Source organism: Triturus cristatus, chromosome 10 (genome assembly GCF_964204655.1).
Source record: "Triturus cristatus chromosome 10, aTriCri1.1, whole genome shotgun sequence".
NCBI lineage: Eukaryota > Metazoa > Chordata > Amphibia > Caudata > Salamandridae > Triturus > Triturus cristatus.
Window position 1 is genome coordinate 1,144,462,478 of NC_140593.1, and position 15,650 is coordinate 1,144,478,127.

Here is a 15,650-nt window from a genome sequence, read left to right on the forward strand (position 1 = left end):
CGAGCAGAGCAGCTGAAAATAAAAAAATGAATTGAGGCAGAATAGACATACGTATGAGTGCCACACGACCTAGTATTGATAGTGGGAGTTGGTTCCATCGTGCTTGTATCAGCGGGATGTAGTTCAGTTGAAATAGATCCTCTACTTTCTCCGTCACATAAATCCCTAAATATCTCTTTGGACAAGAGTTGTATACTGATCTAAAATTTGGCAGTAGTGAATCGGTGGGGCAATTACACAGTCAAATTTCCATCTTGGCCTTATTTATTTTTTAGCCTCCTATTGCCTGAAATACCGAAAAAATCCCCAGGATTTCCTCCTGGGTGCCTTCTTTAGGATTTAAAAATAGGATAATATCATCGGCATATAGTTTTTTATTAGTCATCCCTTGAGTGTGAGCCATTTTCTGTCTAATCGCTATTGCCTGGGGCTCTATAAACAAGGCAAATAAAATCGGGGAAAGGGGGCAGCCTTGTCTAGTACCCCTATTTATTTGACAAGTGCCCACATTTATGGAGTTAATTAGAATTTGCGCCTGTGAATCCTAGTATAAGCGTCTTATTAGTTCTGTGAACCTGTCTGGGAAGCTAAACTTTTCCAAAATTAAAAATAAACTATTCCATGATACCAAGTCAAACGCTTTTTCAGCATCTAAAAACCATACCTGAGCCTCTATCCTATTTTCATTAAAATAATCTAATGCTTCAATTAAAAATTTTGTATTGCTGGAGAGCGGTCTCCCGGCTACAAATCCACATTGATCTGCATGAATAAGTGAGCCCACCATTCTATTAAGTCGGTTTGTAAGTAGCTTTGTGAAGATTTTATAATCAACGTTGAGGAGGCTTATGGGTCTGTAAGAGTTGACATTCTCCCTATTTGTGTCCTTCTTCAGGATGCTAACCACTACTGCTGTATGGAAAGATGTTGGAGGTTCACCACCCTTGAGTAGATGGTTAGCGAGATTTAAAATTTATGTGTTGAGAGTTGAGGTGAATCTTTTGTAAAATTCGACTGGCAGACCATCTTCTCCAGTTGCTTTACAGTTTGACATCAAGCTAATCACTAACCTGAGTTCTTCATTTGTGAATTCTTCTAATAGTTCTTCTCTAAATTCCATATTTAAGTGGGGGACTGGCAGATTATGGAGAAAGCCTGTAATATAATCAGAGGACGTATGATGATCTAATTGGAAGATTCTCTTGTAGTGCTTAAGAAAGGTGTCTCCGATATCCTCGGTTCTAGTTAGTCGTGATTCAGCTAGCTCATCCCAGATACTCTCAATACTATTCCAGACCGGTTTCTCTTTTGTCTGCCATGCTTAGAGCTTCCCTGTATATTCACTCTCTTCGTATACAGTCTGAAGATAAGACCTACTTGCTACATTCCCTAGATGATAGTAATACTCTCATTTATGTTTTTGCGTGGAGTAGTTCTTGTTTCGTGTTCAGATTACTATCCTTAATATACTCCCGGTTCGCCTGGGCGAGTCTTCCCTCGATCTTTAGTCTTTCCTCTTTTTTTGCCCTTTGTTGCCAGATTTCTTTCGAGGCAATTATACCTCTTACCGTAGCTTTAAATGCGTCCTAAACTACACTAGTTGGAGCTGAGTCTTTATTTATGGAGAAAAAGACGCTAATCTCGTTGGCTATTTCAGTACACCAGACCTCATTTTACAGATTGAATTTATTAAAGTACCACCTACTAGGCGCTTTTCCCTCCCAGCTTCTAACAACAATTTCTATTTTAATTGGGGCATGGTCAGAAAAGGCGTTCAAAATATGGTCATACTTATTGACGGTAAAGTCAGAAAGAAATCTATTCTAGATGCTGAATCATATTTTGCCGAAAAGCATAAATAATCACGCTTTCCTGCATTTTGAAGGCGCCATCTATCTACGATGTCTAGATCATTTTTACAACTAGACAGAGCAATGGAAACCTGAGGTTTATTTTGTTTTCGATCTTTCTTCGAGGAATCAACTGAAGGATCCTGAAGAAAGTTAAAATCACCCCACCATATAATGGGTCCTGGAATACAGGATGGGGCCTGTTTAAGCTGTAAGAGTGAGAGCGGGTTGTCGAAAACATGGTGCATAAATTGTGGCCAGGGTGAGATTTAACTGATTTAGTTTTCCATGGACGTACGTCCATCTTCCCCCCGGATCCGTCTGCGTGGTTTTTACTTGAAGTTGCACGTGTTTACCTACATATATGCCCAGACCCGTCTGTGCACTCCCTTCATTAGATGAACAATGAAAGCCTGCCCAACTCTTAAAAATTTTGCTTGCGTCTGTCGTACTTCGTAAATGCGTCTCTTGTAAGAAGATAGCATCAGGATTATATCCTCTGAGCCAGCTTTCAATTGCATGGGTCTTACGTTTGTTATTAAGACTGTTAGCGTTAAAAGAAAGTATTGTTAGATTTTTCCTACTCATAGTTATGCTATCTTACCCGCAACTCCAGTAGAAGCCCCCATATTTCCAGATCTCATGGGGCTCTAATGCTTGTAGAAACATATACAAATAATCTAAGATATATATCCTGATGCGCAACACAGGCCTCTGGAATACGAAATAGCCACAGAAACATATCAGTACTTGTGATATTTAAAGTGACTTGTGCTAACATAGAACAAAGCCTTGAATGTAGAAATAAATTATTCAATTGAATATGTAGCAACTAGAGATCGGAAAATATCTACATGAGAGAATACAGTACTTATGATAATGAAAGTGCCACGTGCACGCATACATTCGAGCTACTTCGCATCTGTTGAAAGTGCCTCGTGCTTGATCATATACAATCATTGAGAACCTCCAGGAATACACCCTAGAACATTGCCTTCTATTGTGCAAATTCGGCATTGAGCAGTTCAGATATAACAGCTAAAATACAAAGTGGAAGAGTGCATAGATACCTAAAGTGCATGATGTGGGTGATGTACCTAAAGTGCTTAAGAGATATATACAGTACTTATGATAACAAACAACAATCCTTGCAATAGCGTTTTACCCATTCCAAAAGGCACTACCCAAAAAAAAAAAAAAAAAATAGGAACAGGGTCATATTTGACATTACGCCGTTGTACCTATACATACCCCGCAAAATTAAATCTCCACAAAAGAACTCTGTTTGTTCTGAATGCTTCACCCCCTCCACCTCCCCACCAGCTCCCCACCCTTGGAGGACGGAATTACCCACTATTCCCTCCTTCCACCCCTCTTTACTGGATGCCATCTTACTGCATCCCCTCGCGCCTTCAGGTTCCCCCCATTCCCGCCCTTAGTCTAACAGATTACACAGTAATTCGACTTTTTCTCTATTACCAACTCAGCCCACTATATATCTCAAATATGACTTCTTCTCAAGTAACACAGTTCTTCCAAAAGAGATTGAGCTTCATGAATTGTTCAACAATCTAAGTTAAAAGTTTTGGCTAAAGGAAAACGTTTCATTTTTACATACATTCATGAAGCTCAAGCTCTTTTGGAAATTGGTATCATTTTTTATATTCACGTCATTATTTCGAACAACAATTATAAAAATACAGGATTTGAAAAATGTCACATTAAAAATCAGAGAAATTGTCGACGCGGCGTTTCGACAAAAAGTTTCTTCGCCTTCTAAAGGACAGAAATTATTTCATTTTATCGAATAAAATTATAATATTGAGATCCAAAAGAAATCGTCTCTTGCTTAAAATGGCAAAAGACACTGATGGAAAAAAACTATGTTCTTCTCCCGTGGTCCACTGATCATGGGAATCTGTGTGGTCATCTATAGAATTTACACGACACAGACTTTAACATCGTAGATTGATTTCTCACAATATACAGTTACTCTGAATCGTTGAGGTAGAGTATAGAGAATTTATATGATGGAGTCACAAAGACAACATATTTATTCTGGTGTTGCTTGTGATGGAGTTCCCACAGTATTCCTTAAAATGGATCCTCCTAGCAATCCAATTGGTATTGCCCAACTGCCACCTTGCTTATATGTATTGCTATATGGCTCGATTCTAGTTGACCAGGTTGAACAATCGCTGGACTCTGCACAGTCGTATCATGGCTCCACTGACCGTACGTCTCTATCCTCAACTCCGACGTACGGTCGGTGGAGCCGTACGTCTCTATCCTCAACTCCTAATACCTGGGAGTTGAGGATAGAGACGTACGGTCGGTGGAGAGGTACGTCTCTATCCTCAACTCCTAATACCTGGGAGTTGAGGATAGAGACGTACGGTCGGTGGAGAGGTACGTCTCTATCCTCAACTCCCAATACATGATCCAAACCTTGGGTGGGTTTTATCCATTTTGTTTATATTTGATCTCTTTGAAAAGGGAATTCTTTTTCTTTGTGTGACCCAAAGCAAGCACTGTGGCCTGGTTGTGCAGACACATCCACCCTCTTATTCAAGCATGAGAGCCTGTAGAGGACCGGTAGTGGTGGCAGCAACATCACAAAATAAAATGATGGGATGATAGTGTTCAAACTTTTCAAACACTCACCCCCAGGCATAGATCTGGGTTTAATCCATCGTCATTTTGCTCGCCATGTCACCCCAGTTGGGACCCAGCCAAATGCAAATCAGTCTTGACACGGCTCCTCATGGGAACAGTCCAGCCTGAACTGCCAGGTCAGGTCCTCCCTGGACCTGAAACAAGCATCCTGGGACCAGTTTCAGTGGCAGCAAGGATACCTTTTTACCTGCCAGTAAATGCTCCCTGGCCGCTTTTGCCTTTGTAAAGTTGTCTACCAGTCCCCTATGACAGGGTTTTTCGCCCATAAACATGCAACAGATGTCATATGGGCACTCCGTTTTGCGTGTGTTTGAAGGAGGTGTGTGTAAGAAGTTTGTGAGGCACAGGTGGCCATTTTGCATTGGCTACATTGAAGCACTACCTAAGATGGAGGGTGGATACCTCTATATATGGTTGGCAGTGGACCACCACCCCAACATCAGTGGGTGATGGTTGACCATGGCTGATTTTTGGGTCTCTCCTGCACTAACCAGTAACTGATGGACAAGAGCCATTCCTGATTGACAGACCCACGTGACGGAAGTGTCCTAAATATGGCAGTCGCTTATCCCGCTTCATGGTGGCGGCGTTCTTTCCACCATGGCAGACCAAAGCATCCCCTCTGGCCAAACTCTTATGAACGTCTTAGACTCTAGCAGCAACAGGTCTTTATTGCATAGCACACTTTAGAATGCATGCAGTAATACTGTGGCACAATCTACTCACCAATGAAGTGCTGGGTGTGCCCCGTTTAAACCAGGACAGTTTTTCTGTGTTCGTGGGTATTTTAATAAGGCAGCCGCGTTCGTCATTTTTTGGCCCCTCGGCGCTTTCTCCGGACCCTGCTGCAAGTGGCCCATTCGAATATTCCTGCAGCGAACGGGCAGGACCACCACTCGAGAGATTCGACAGACCTTCTGAGAAGTGCTGTCACTCACTGATTGTATGGCAGCCTGATGGTGTGCCCTCTTATTCCCAGGGTCGGATGGGGGAAGGGGGCAACGGGCGATGGGCCGGTGTGAGTTGCCGCTGGGGGCAGCTTTTCAAGGCAGGATGGAGGCCGATTTGGGCTGTTCAGTTGCCGCCTGCGGCCCAGCGGGGGTCCGAGCGGCCTCAACAAAGAATGATGGGTCTCTCTTACCTCCCTTTAACAAGGGGGCGGGGGCGTTCTTCCCAGACTCCCCTGGGCCGGCCTGTTAAAGGATGTAGATTGAGAAGGGGCGGGGGCCTGAGCAGAAATGGCCTCACATATTCAGGTGTGGTTCGCCACCGTCACCGTGCACAACGGTTCCTGTCAGCAGTGCGTTAAATGCCTCTTTTAGAAACCCCCTCCCCCCTCCTTCTTTTCATAATACTTAAAACATTGAAACAATGTTTTGCAAAAAGGCGCGATCCACAAATGTGGGCCACTTTTTTTGAGGGTGTCTGGGCCAATTTTGCATTCCACTCTAACCCTGCTTTTTCCTCTCACATAACCTTGAAGCGCATTTTGGTAGAAGTATACCAAAGGTACAGCATCCTTTTTGAGAAGTGCAGTACTGGTAGTGTCTATTACGTCTACGAAAAGTGCTGGCACTATTCGTCGTGCCAGGTCTCTAACCTTTAGCGCTTCAGGGAGCATTGGTGGCAAGTCACTCGCTTGTGGGACTTTCTTTTGATTCTGGTTCTAGCGGATTTCTTTCCTCTTGCTGCAGGTACAGAACTTCAACTACCAGAATGCAACGCGAAAACACAAAAATGTGAGCTGCCTCTTTGTGTCATGGTAGCTCTCGAGTTTCTGGTGGGGATGCGCTGGCGGGGTTACCCTCGCACTGGGTGGGGTCCAGTGTGGAATGGGCGGGGCTCCTTGTAGGATTGAGGTGGCTTGAGTTCGGATCTAGGATGTGATTAGTGTGGGACGGGCGGGGCTTCCTGGGCTCACCTGCCCGAGGCAGGCGAGTTAGCACACAGGTACGGAGCAGGGAGGCTGCTGCAATATTTAATCAAACATTACACCGCAGCAGGTGCGCCTGGAGGAGAGGGACCGAAGACACCTGTGCCGAGAGAAGGGCCTACGCCCCTCTCTACACCGCTGGTCCTGCACACATCTGTACACAGGGGACCCCGCATTCACCGGTACACAGGATTCTGTACTGATCGGTGCACAGAGGACCCAGCACTCGTCTGTACACAGAAGTCCCTGCACACATCTGGACACAGAGGATTCTTTACTCATCCGTACACAGAGGACCCAGCACACGTCGGTATCTGTACACAGAAGTCCCTGCACACATCTGGACACAGAGGGCCCGGCACTCAGCTGGACACTTAGGGACCCTCCAATCGTTAATACACAAAGGACCCAACACTCAGCTGGACTCGGCGTTACACAAGTGATCCACAACTCGCCTGTAAGCACAGAGCCCATCACACGCCTGTAGACACAGGACCTACCACTCGCCTGTAGACACAGGACCCATCACTCGCCTGTAGACACAGGACTCACCGCTCGCCTGTAGACAAAGGACTCACCGCTCGCCTGTAGGCACAGGACCCCCCGCTCGCCTGTAGGCACAGGACCCCCCGCTCGCCTGTAGGCACAGGACCCCCGCTCGCCTGTAGGCACAGGACCCCCCGCTCGCCTGTAGGCACAGGACCCCCCACTCGCCTGTAGGCACAGGACCCACCATTCGCATGTAGCTACAGGACCCACCAGTCGCCTGTACAGTACTCACCACTCGCCTGTCGGTGCAGGGCCCACCAGCCGCCTGGATAGGACTCACCATCGCCTGTAGGCACAGAGCCCCCTCCTGTGCTCCGAGGACCCGCACTCCTGCCCTTTTCAAGCTGTCCTCGTCAGCAGTGGCTGATCTGCCCGGATCCGCGATCCAGGAACACGCGCCCACCTGGATCCGAGGGTTCCACGCGCCGCACCATGGGGGGCACAGGTATGGAGAGCATGGCTTATTCAGAGAGTGTGGTGGGGAGCTGGAAGCGCTATAAGGGGGAGGGGGGCGTTCATTGCTACGGGGTCTCATGAACTTATATGTGGAATATCTGTCGTCTGGGAGTCGTGTAATATGACGGGGAAGGGGTGAGGATGTTCTGTGCTAATGGGGTTTGGTTACAGACCCACATTCTGTGCTTGTGGGTTTTGGTGACATTACATGCCAGGTGCACACAGCACAGTGATGTGTGGCTTGTTGCACCCACTTCCCGCGTGTTCATTGTATCAACCAGGGAAAGATTATTTGTTTAAAACCGACCCTTCCTCGCTTGCCCTGTCCCCCTTCTCACCACTGGTGGCCTAGTACCCTCCTTACCCGTGAGACTTGTAGCCTCCACGCCACCCTATCTCCCCTTACAGCCCCAGTTGGTACCTTCTCACCCCTGCCATCCGAGGGACTTGTGTCTTTTATACCAGCTGCAGCCAGCAGGACTTCTAACCCTGGGCGTAGTTTGCGTAGTAGCGCTACGTGTAGCTACGCGAAGTGCACGTTGCACTACGTGAGATACGCGTAGCGCTACGCGAACTGCGTAGTGCGCTGTTGGGGATGATTGCACAGTGCCAGATGCTTGTTCGCACTGTGCAATCATTGAAAACGGCATCTCGCACAGTGCGAGCTGTTGTTTTCTGCCGCTCGAGTAGATTTTTACTCGAGCGGTAGCTTTCTCAACGCGGACTGGTAGACTGGTAGACTTTCACCGCGTTGAGAATCTCGCCTGGATGTTTATTTTCCAAGCTCGCGATCGCCAACTTGATGTTGTTGATCACGAACGAGGAAAAAGTCTCGCCGTGATGTCTTTTTGCTCGCTCGCGGTCGTCAACTTGACGTTGAGGACGGCGAGCGAGCAAAAAATGCCAACTATGCTATGCGTTTTTGCACTGTTCTACGTTCAATTCGCGTAGCGCGAAGTAGCACAAACTACGCGAGCATATCGTAGTTGGCCGCCCAGGGTTATTCTCTACCCTATGTCAGGTGCCACCTGCGGCATGCCAACTGCTCTTTAACATCCCCGGGCACCTATAGTGTTTCTTAACCCATAGAAACCCTGGTCTTTCCCCTTCCCTGGCCTTTCTCCTCCCCTGGGGCATGTGCTCGTTGGGCTCCTCTAGGAGCTGTGTTTTTGTTCCCCTGAGGCCCATGGTCTGTGTTCCCATCTGGGGTATGCGGCCCTTCTCCTCCCCTGGGACCTGTGGGGCTTCTCCTCCCCTGGGACCTGTGGGGCTTCTCCTCCCCTGGGACCTGTGGGGCTTCTCCTCCCCTGGGACCTGTGGGGCTTCTCCTCCCCTGGGACCTGTGGGGCTTCTCCTCCCCTGGGACCTGTGGCGCTTCTCCTCCCCTGGGACCTGTGGCGCTTCTCCTCCCCTGGGACCTGTGGCGCTTCTCCTCCCCTGGGACCTGTGGCGCTTCTCCTCCCCTGGGACCTGTGGCGCTTCTCCTCCCCTGGGACCTGTGGCGCTTCTCCTCCCCTGGGACCTGTGGGGCTTCTCCTCCCCTGGGACCTGTGGCGCTTCTCCTCCCCTGGGACCTGTGGCGCTTCTCCTCCCCTGGGACCTGTGGCGCTTCTCCTCCCCTGGGACCTGTGGCGCTTCTCCTCCCCTGGGACCTGTGGCGCTTCTCCTCCCCTGGGACCTGTGGCGCTTCTCCTCCCCTGGGACCTGTGGCGCTTCTCCACCCCTTGGACCTGTGGCGCTTCTCCACCCCTGGGACCTGTGGCGCTTCTCCACCCCTGGGACCTGTGGCGCTTCTCCACCCCTGGGACCTGTGGCGCTTCTCCACCCCTGGGACCTGTGGCGCTTCTCCACCCCTGGGACCTGTGGCGCTTCTCCACCCCTGGGACCTGTGGCGCTTCTCCACCCCTGGGACCTGTGGCGCTTCTCCACCCCTGGGACCTGTGGCGCTTCTCCACCCCTGGGACCTGTGGCGCTTCTCCACCCCTGGGACCTGTGGCGCTTCTCCACCCCTGGGACCTGTGGCGCTTCTCCACCCCTGGGACCTGTGGCGCTTCTCCTCCCCTGGGACCTGTGGCGCTTCTCCTCCCCTGGGACCCGTGCTTCTCCTCCCTTGGGACCTGTGCTTCTCCTCTCCTAGGACCTATGCTTCTCCTCGGACCTGTACTTCTCCTCTCCTTGGCCATGTGCTAATCCTCTGTTGGCACGTGTGATCCTTCACCTCTTCTTGGACTAAAGGTCCTTCTACTCCACTGGGACCTCTGGTCTTTTAATCTCACAGGATCTGTGCTCCCCCCCCCCCCTTGGGCCTTTTGTCTTTGTCCTACCCTGGGAGATGTGTTTCTTGTTCTCCTCTGGGCCAGAGGTCCTTCTCAACTCCTGGGTTCTGTGGTCCTTATCCTCCCCTGGGACCTATGCCTCTCCTCCCCTGGGACCTATGCCTCTCCTCCCCTGGGACCTATGCCTCTCCTCCCCTGGGACCTATGCCTCTCCTCCCCTGGGACCTGTGCCTCTCCTCCCCTGGGACCTGTGCCTCTCCTCCCCTGGGACCTGTGCTTCTCCTCCCCTGGGACCTGTGCTTCTCCTCCCCTGGGACCTGTGCTTCTCCTCCCCTGGGACCTGTGCTTCTCCTCCCCTGGGACCTGTGCTTCTCCTCCCCTGGGACCTGTGCTTCTCCTCCCCTGGGACCTGTGCTTCTCCTCCCCTGGGACCTGTGCTTCTCCTCCCCTGGGACCTGTGCTTCTCCTCCCATTTGACCCTTGCTTCTCCGCCCCTGAAACCTGTGGTAAGGCTTCCATGAGACCTGTGGTACTTCTCCCCTGGGACCTGTGCTTCTCCTCCCCTGGGACCTGTGCTTCTCCTCCCCTGGGACCTGTGCTTCTCCTCCCCTGGGACCTGTGCTTCTCCTCCCATTTGACCCTTGCTTCTCCGCCCCTGAAACCTGTGGTAAGGCTTCCATGAGACCTGTGGTACTTCTCCCCTGGGACCTGTGCTTCTCCTCCCCTGGGACCTGTGCTCCTGTGCTTCACCTCCCCTGGGGCCTGTGCTTCACCTCCCCTGGGTGCTGTGGCACTTCTCCTCCCCTGGGGCCTGTGGCACTTCTCCTCCCCTGGGGCCTGTGGCACTTCTCCTCCCCTGGGGCCTGTGGCACTTCTCCTCCCCTGGGGCCTGTGGCACTTCTCCTCCCCTGGGGCCTGTGGCCATTCTCCTCCCCTGGGGCCTGTGGCCATTCTCCTCCCCTGGGGCCTGTGGCCATTCTCCTCCCCTGGGGCCTGTGGCCATTCTCCTCCCCTGGGATCTGTGGCCATTCTCCTCCCCTGGGACCTGTGGCCATTCTCCTCCCCTGGGACCTGTGGCCATTCTCCTCCCCTGGGACCTGTGGCCATTCTCCTCCCCTGGGACCTGTGGCCATTCTCCTCCCCTGGGACCTGTGGCCATTCTCCTCCCCTGGGACCTGTGGCCATTCTCCTCCCCTGGGACCTGTGGCCATTCTCCTCCCCTGGGACCTGTGGCCATTCTCCTCCCCTGGGACCTGTGGCCATTCTCCTCCCCTGGGACCTGTGGCCATTCTCCTCCCCTGGGACCTGTGGCCATTCTCCTCCCCTGGGACCTGTGGCCATTCTCCTCCCCTGGGACCTGTGGCCATTCTCCTCCCCTGGGACCTGTGGCCATTCTCCTCCCCTGGGACCTGTGGCCATTCTCTTCCCCTGGGACCTGTGGCCATTCTCTTCCCCTGGGACCTGTGGCCATTCTCTTCCCCTGGGACCTGTGGCCATTCTCTTCCCCTGGGACCTGTGGCCATTCTCTTCCCCTGGGACCTGTGGCCATTCTCCTCCCCTGGGACCTGTGGTCATTCTCCTCCCCTGGGACCTGTGGTCATTCTCCTCCCCTTGTGCTTCTCCATCCCTGGGACCTGTGGTCTTTTTCCTCCCCTGGGACCTGTGGCCATTTTTCTCCCCTGGGACCTGTGGCACTTCTCCCCTGGGACCTGTGGCCATTCTTCTCCCCTGGGACCTGTGGTCATTCTCCTCCCCTGGGACCTGTGGTCATTCTCCTCCCCTTGTGCTTCTCCATCCCTGGGACCTGTGGTCTTTTTCCTACCCTGGGACCTGTGGTCTTTTTCCTACCCTGGGACCTGTGGTCTTTTTCCTCCCCTGGGACCTGTGGTCTTTTTCCTCCCCTGGGACCTGTGGTCTTTTTCCTCCCCTGGGACCTGTGGTCTTTTTCCTCCCCTGGGACCTGTGGTCTTTTTCCTCCCCTGGGACCTGTGGTCTTTTTCCTCCCCTGGGACCTGTGCTCATTCTCCTCCCCTGTGACCTGTGCTCATTCTTCTCCCCTGTGACCTGTGCTTCACCTCTCCAGGGACCTGTGGCAATTCTCCCCTGGGACCTGTGGTCATTCTCCTCCCCTGGGACCTGTGGTCATTCTCCTCCCCCTGTGCTTCTCCACCCCTGGGACCTATGGTCATTCTCCTACCCTGTGACCTGTGCTTCTCCTCCCCTGTGACCTGTGCTCATTCTCCTCCCCTGTGACCTGTGCTCATTCTCCTCCCCTGTGACCTGTGCTTCACCTCCCCTGGGACCTGTGGCACTTCTCCCCTGGGACCTGTGGTCATTCTCCTCCCCTGGGACCTGTGGTCATTCTCCTCCCCCTGTGCTTCTCCACCCCTGGGACCTATGGTCATTCTCCTACCCTGTGACCTGTGCTTCTCCTCCCCTGGGACCTGTGCTTCGCCTCTCTTGGACCTGTTCTCCTCCCCTGGGACCTGTGGCCCTTCTCCTCCCCTGGGACCCGTGGTACTTCTCCTCCCCTGGGACCCGTGGTACTTCTCCTCCCCTGGGACCCGTGGTACTTCTCCTCCCCTGGGACCCGTGGTACTTCTCCTCCCCTGGGACCCGTGGTACTTCTCCTCCCCTGGGACCCGTGGTACTTCTCCTCCCCTGGGACCCGTGGTACTTCTCCTCCCCTGGGACCCGTGGTACTTCTCCTCCCCTGGGACCCGTGGTACTTCTCCTCCCCTGGGACCTGTGGTCCTTCTCCACCCCTGGGACCTGTGGTCCTTCTCCACCCCTGGGACCTGTGGTCCTTCTCCACCCCTGGGACCTGTGGTCCTTCTCTACCCCTGGGACCTGTAGTACTTCTCCACCCCTGGAACCTGTGCTTCTCCCCTGGAGCCTGTGGCCCTTCTCCTCCCCTTGGACCTGTGGTACTTCTTCTCCCCAGGGACCTGTGGCCCTTCTCCTCTCCTGGGACCTGTGGCCCTTCTCCTCTCCTTGGACCTGTGCTTCTCCTCCCCAGGGACATGTGATACTTATCCTCTCCTGTGACCTGTGCTTTTCCTCTCCTTGGACCTTCTCCTCCCCCGTTCCCTGTGCTTTTCCTCCCCTGGAACCTGTGGTACTTCTCCCCTTAGACCTGTGGTACTTCTTCTCCCCTGGGAACGGTTCTTCTCCCCTTGGACCTGTGCTTCTCCTCCTTTGGACCTGTGCTTCTCCTCCCTTGGACCTGTGGCCCTTCTCCTTCCCTTGGGACCTGTGGCCCTTCTCCTTCCCTTGGGACCTGTGGCCCTTCTCCTTCCCTTGGACCTGTGGTGCTTCTCCATCCCTGGGACCTGTGCTTCTCCTCCCCTGGGACCTGTGCTTCTCCTCCCCTGGGACCTGTGCTTCTCCTCCCCTGGGTCCTGTGCTTCTCCCCCCCTGGGTCCTGTGCTTCTCCTCCCCTGGGTCCTGTGCTTCTCCTCCCCTGGGTCCTGTGCTTCTCCTCCCCTGGGTCCTGTGCTTCTCCTCCCCTGGGTCCTGTGCTTCTCCTCCCCTGGGTCCTGTGGCACTTCTCCCCTGGGGCCTGTGGCACTTCTCCCCTGGGGCCTGTGGCACTTCTCCCCTGGGGCCTGTGGCACTTCTCCCCTGGGGCCTGTGGCACTTCTCCCCTGGGGCCTGTGGCACTTCTCCCCTGGGGCCTGTGGCACTTCTCCCCTGGGGCCTGTGGCACTTCTCCTCCCCTGGGACCTGTGGTCATTCCCCTCCCCTGGGACCTGTGGTCATTCCCCTCCCCTGGGACCTGTGGTCATTCCCCTCTCTAGGGACCTGTGGTCATTCTCCACTCCAGGGACCTGTGGTCATTCTCCTCTCCAGGGACCTGTGGTCATTCTCCACTCCAGGGACCTGTGGTCATTCTCCACTCCAGGGACCTGTGGTCATTCTCCTCTCCAGGGACCTGTGGTCATTCTCCTCTCCAGGGACCTGTGGTCATTCTCCTCTCCAGGGACCTGTGGTCATTCTCCTCTCCAGGGACCTGTGGTCATTCTCCACTCCAGGGACCTGTGGTCATTCTCCACTCCAGGGACCTGTGGTCATTCTCCTCTCCAGGGACCTGTGGTCATTCTCCACTCCAGGGACCTGTGGTCATTCTCCACTCCAGGGACCTGTGGTCATTCTTCTCTCCAGGGACCTGTGGTCATTCTCCTCTCCAGGGACCTGTGGTCATTCTCCTCTCCAGGGACCCGTGGTCATTCTCCTCTCCAGGGACCCGTGGTCATTCTCCTCCCCTGGGACCCGTGGTCATTCTCCTCCCCTGGGACCCGTGGTCATTCTCCTCCCCTGGGACCCGTGGTCATTCTCCTCCCCTGGGACCCGTGGTCATTCTCCTCCCCTGGGACCCGTGGTCATTCTCCTCCCCTGGGACCCGTGGTCATTCTCCTCCCCTGGGACCCGTGGTCATGTCACTCTCCTGCCCTTGGACCTTTGGTCATTCTCCTCCCATGTGACCTGTGCTTCACCTCTCCAGGGACCTGTGGCACTTCTCCCCTGGGACCTGTGGTCTTTTTCCTCCCCTGGGACCTGTGGTCTTTTTCCTCCCCTGGGACCTGTGGTCTTTTTCCTCCCCTGGGACCTGTGGTCTTTTTCCTCCCCTGGGACCTGTGGTCTTTTTCCTCCCCTGGGACATGTGGTCTTTTTCCTCCCCTGGGACATGTGGTCTTTTTCCTTCCCTGGGACCTGTGGTCTTTTTCCTTCCCTGGGACCTGTGGTCTTTTTCCTTCCCTGGGACCTGTGGTCTTTTTCCTTCCCTGGGACCTGTGGTCTTTTTCCTTCCCTGGGACCTGTGGTCTTTTTCCTTCCCTGGGACCTGTGGTCATTCTCCTCCCCTGGGACCTGTGCTTCTCCTCTCCAGGGACCTGTGGCACTTCTCCCCTGGGACCTGTGGTCGTTCTCCTTCCCCTGGGACCTGTGGTCGTTCTCCTTCCCCTGGGACCTGTGGTCGTTCTCCTTCCCCTGGGACCTGTGGTCGTTCTCCTCCCCCTGGGACCTGTGGTCGTTCTCCTCCCCCTGGGACCTGTGGTCGTTCTCCTCCCCCTGGGACCTGTGGTCGTTCTCCTCCCCCTGGGACCTGTGGTCGTTCTCCTCCCCCTGGGACCTGTGGTCGTTCTCCTCCCCCTGGGACCTGTGGTCATTCTCCTCCCCCTGGGACCTGTGGTCATTCTCCTCCCCCTGTACTTCTCCACCCCTGGGACCCGTTGTCTTTTTCATCCCCTTGACCAGTGGTTGTTCTCCTCTCCTTGGACCTGTGGATTTCTCCCCTGGGACATGTGGTACTTCTCTCCCTGGACCTGTGGTTTTCCTCCCATGGAACATGTGGTTCTTTTCCCCTCCTTGGGCCTGAGGTACTTCTCCTCGGACCTGTGCTTCACCTCCCATTTGACCTGTGCTTCTCCTCCCCAGGGACATGTGATACTTATCCTCTCCTGTGACCTGTGCTTTTCCTCTCCTTGGACCTTATCCTCCCCTGTGCCCTGTGCGTTTCCTCCCCTGGAACCTGTGGTACTTCTCTCCTTAGACCTGTGGTACTTCTTCTCCGTTTGGAAACGGTTCTTCTCCCCTTGGACCTGTGCTTCTCCTCCCTTGGACCTGTTCTCCTCCCCTGGGACCTGTGGCCCTTCTCCTTCCCTTGAACCTGTGGTACTTCTCCACCCCTGGGACCTGTGGTACTTCTCCACCCCTGGGACCTGTGGTACTTCTCCACCCCTGGGACCTGTGGTACTTCTCCACCCCTGGGACCTGTGGTACTTCTCCACCCCTGGGACCTGTGCTTCTCCCCTGGGGCCTGTGGTACTTCTTCTCCCCTGGGACCTGTGGCCCTTCTCCTCTCCTTGGACCTGTGCTTCACCTCCTATTTAACCTGTTCTTCTCCTCCCA

General features: G+C 53.6%; 1 protein-coding gene across 1 annotated transcript in view; it reads left to right on the forward strand.

The window, feature by feature from the left end:
* Positions 1-6,416: 6,416 nt before the first annotated feature.
* Positions 6,417-15,650, forward strand: part of SCNN1B (sodium channel epithelial 1 subunit beta) — a 168,851-nt gene continuing 159,617 nt past the window's right edge. Inside the window, exon 1 of the mRNA XM_085629497.1 lies at positions 6,417-7,453. Coding sequence (XP_085485623.1) covers positions 7,441-7,453 — 13 coding nt within the window. The 5' untranslated portion in view covers positions 6,417-7,440. The remainder of the gene's footprint in view (positions 7,454-15,650) is intronic.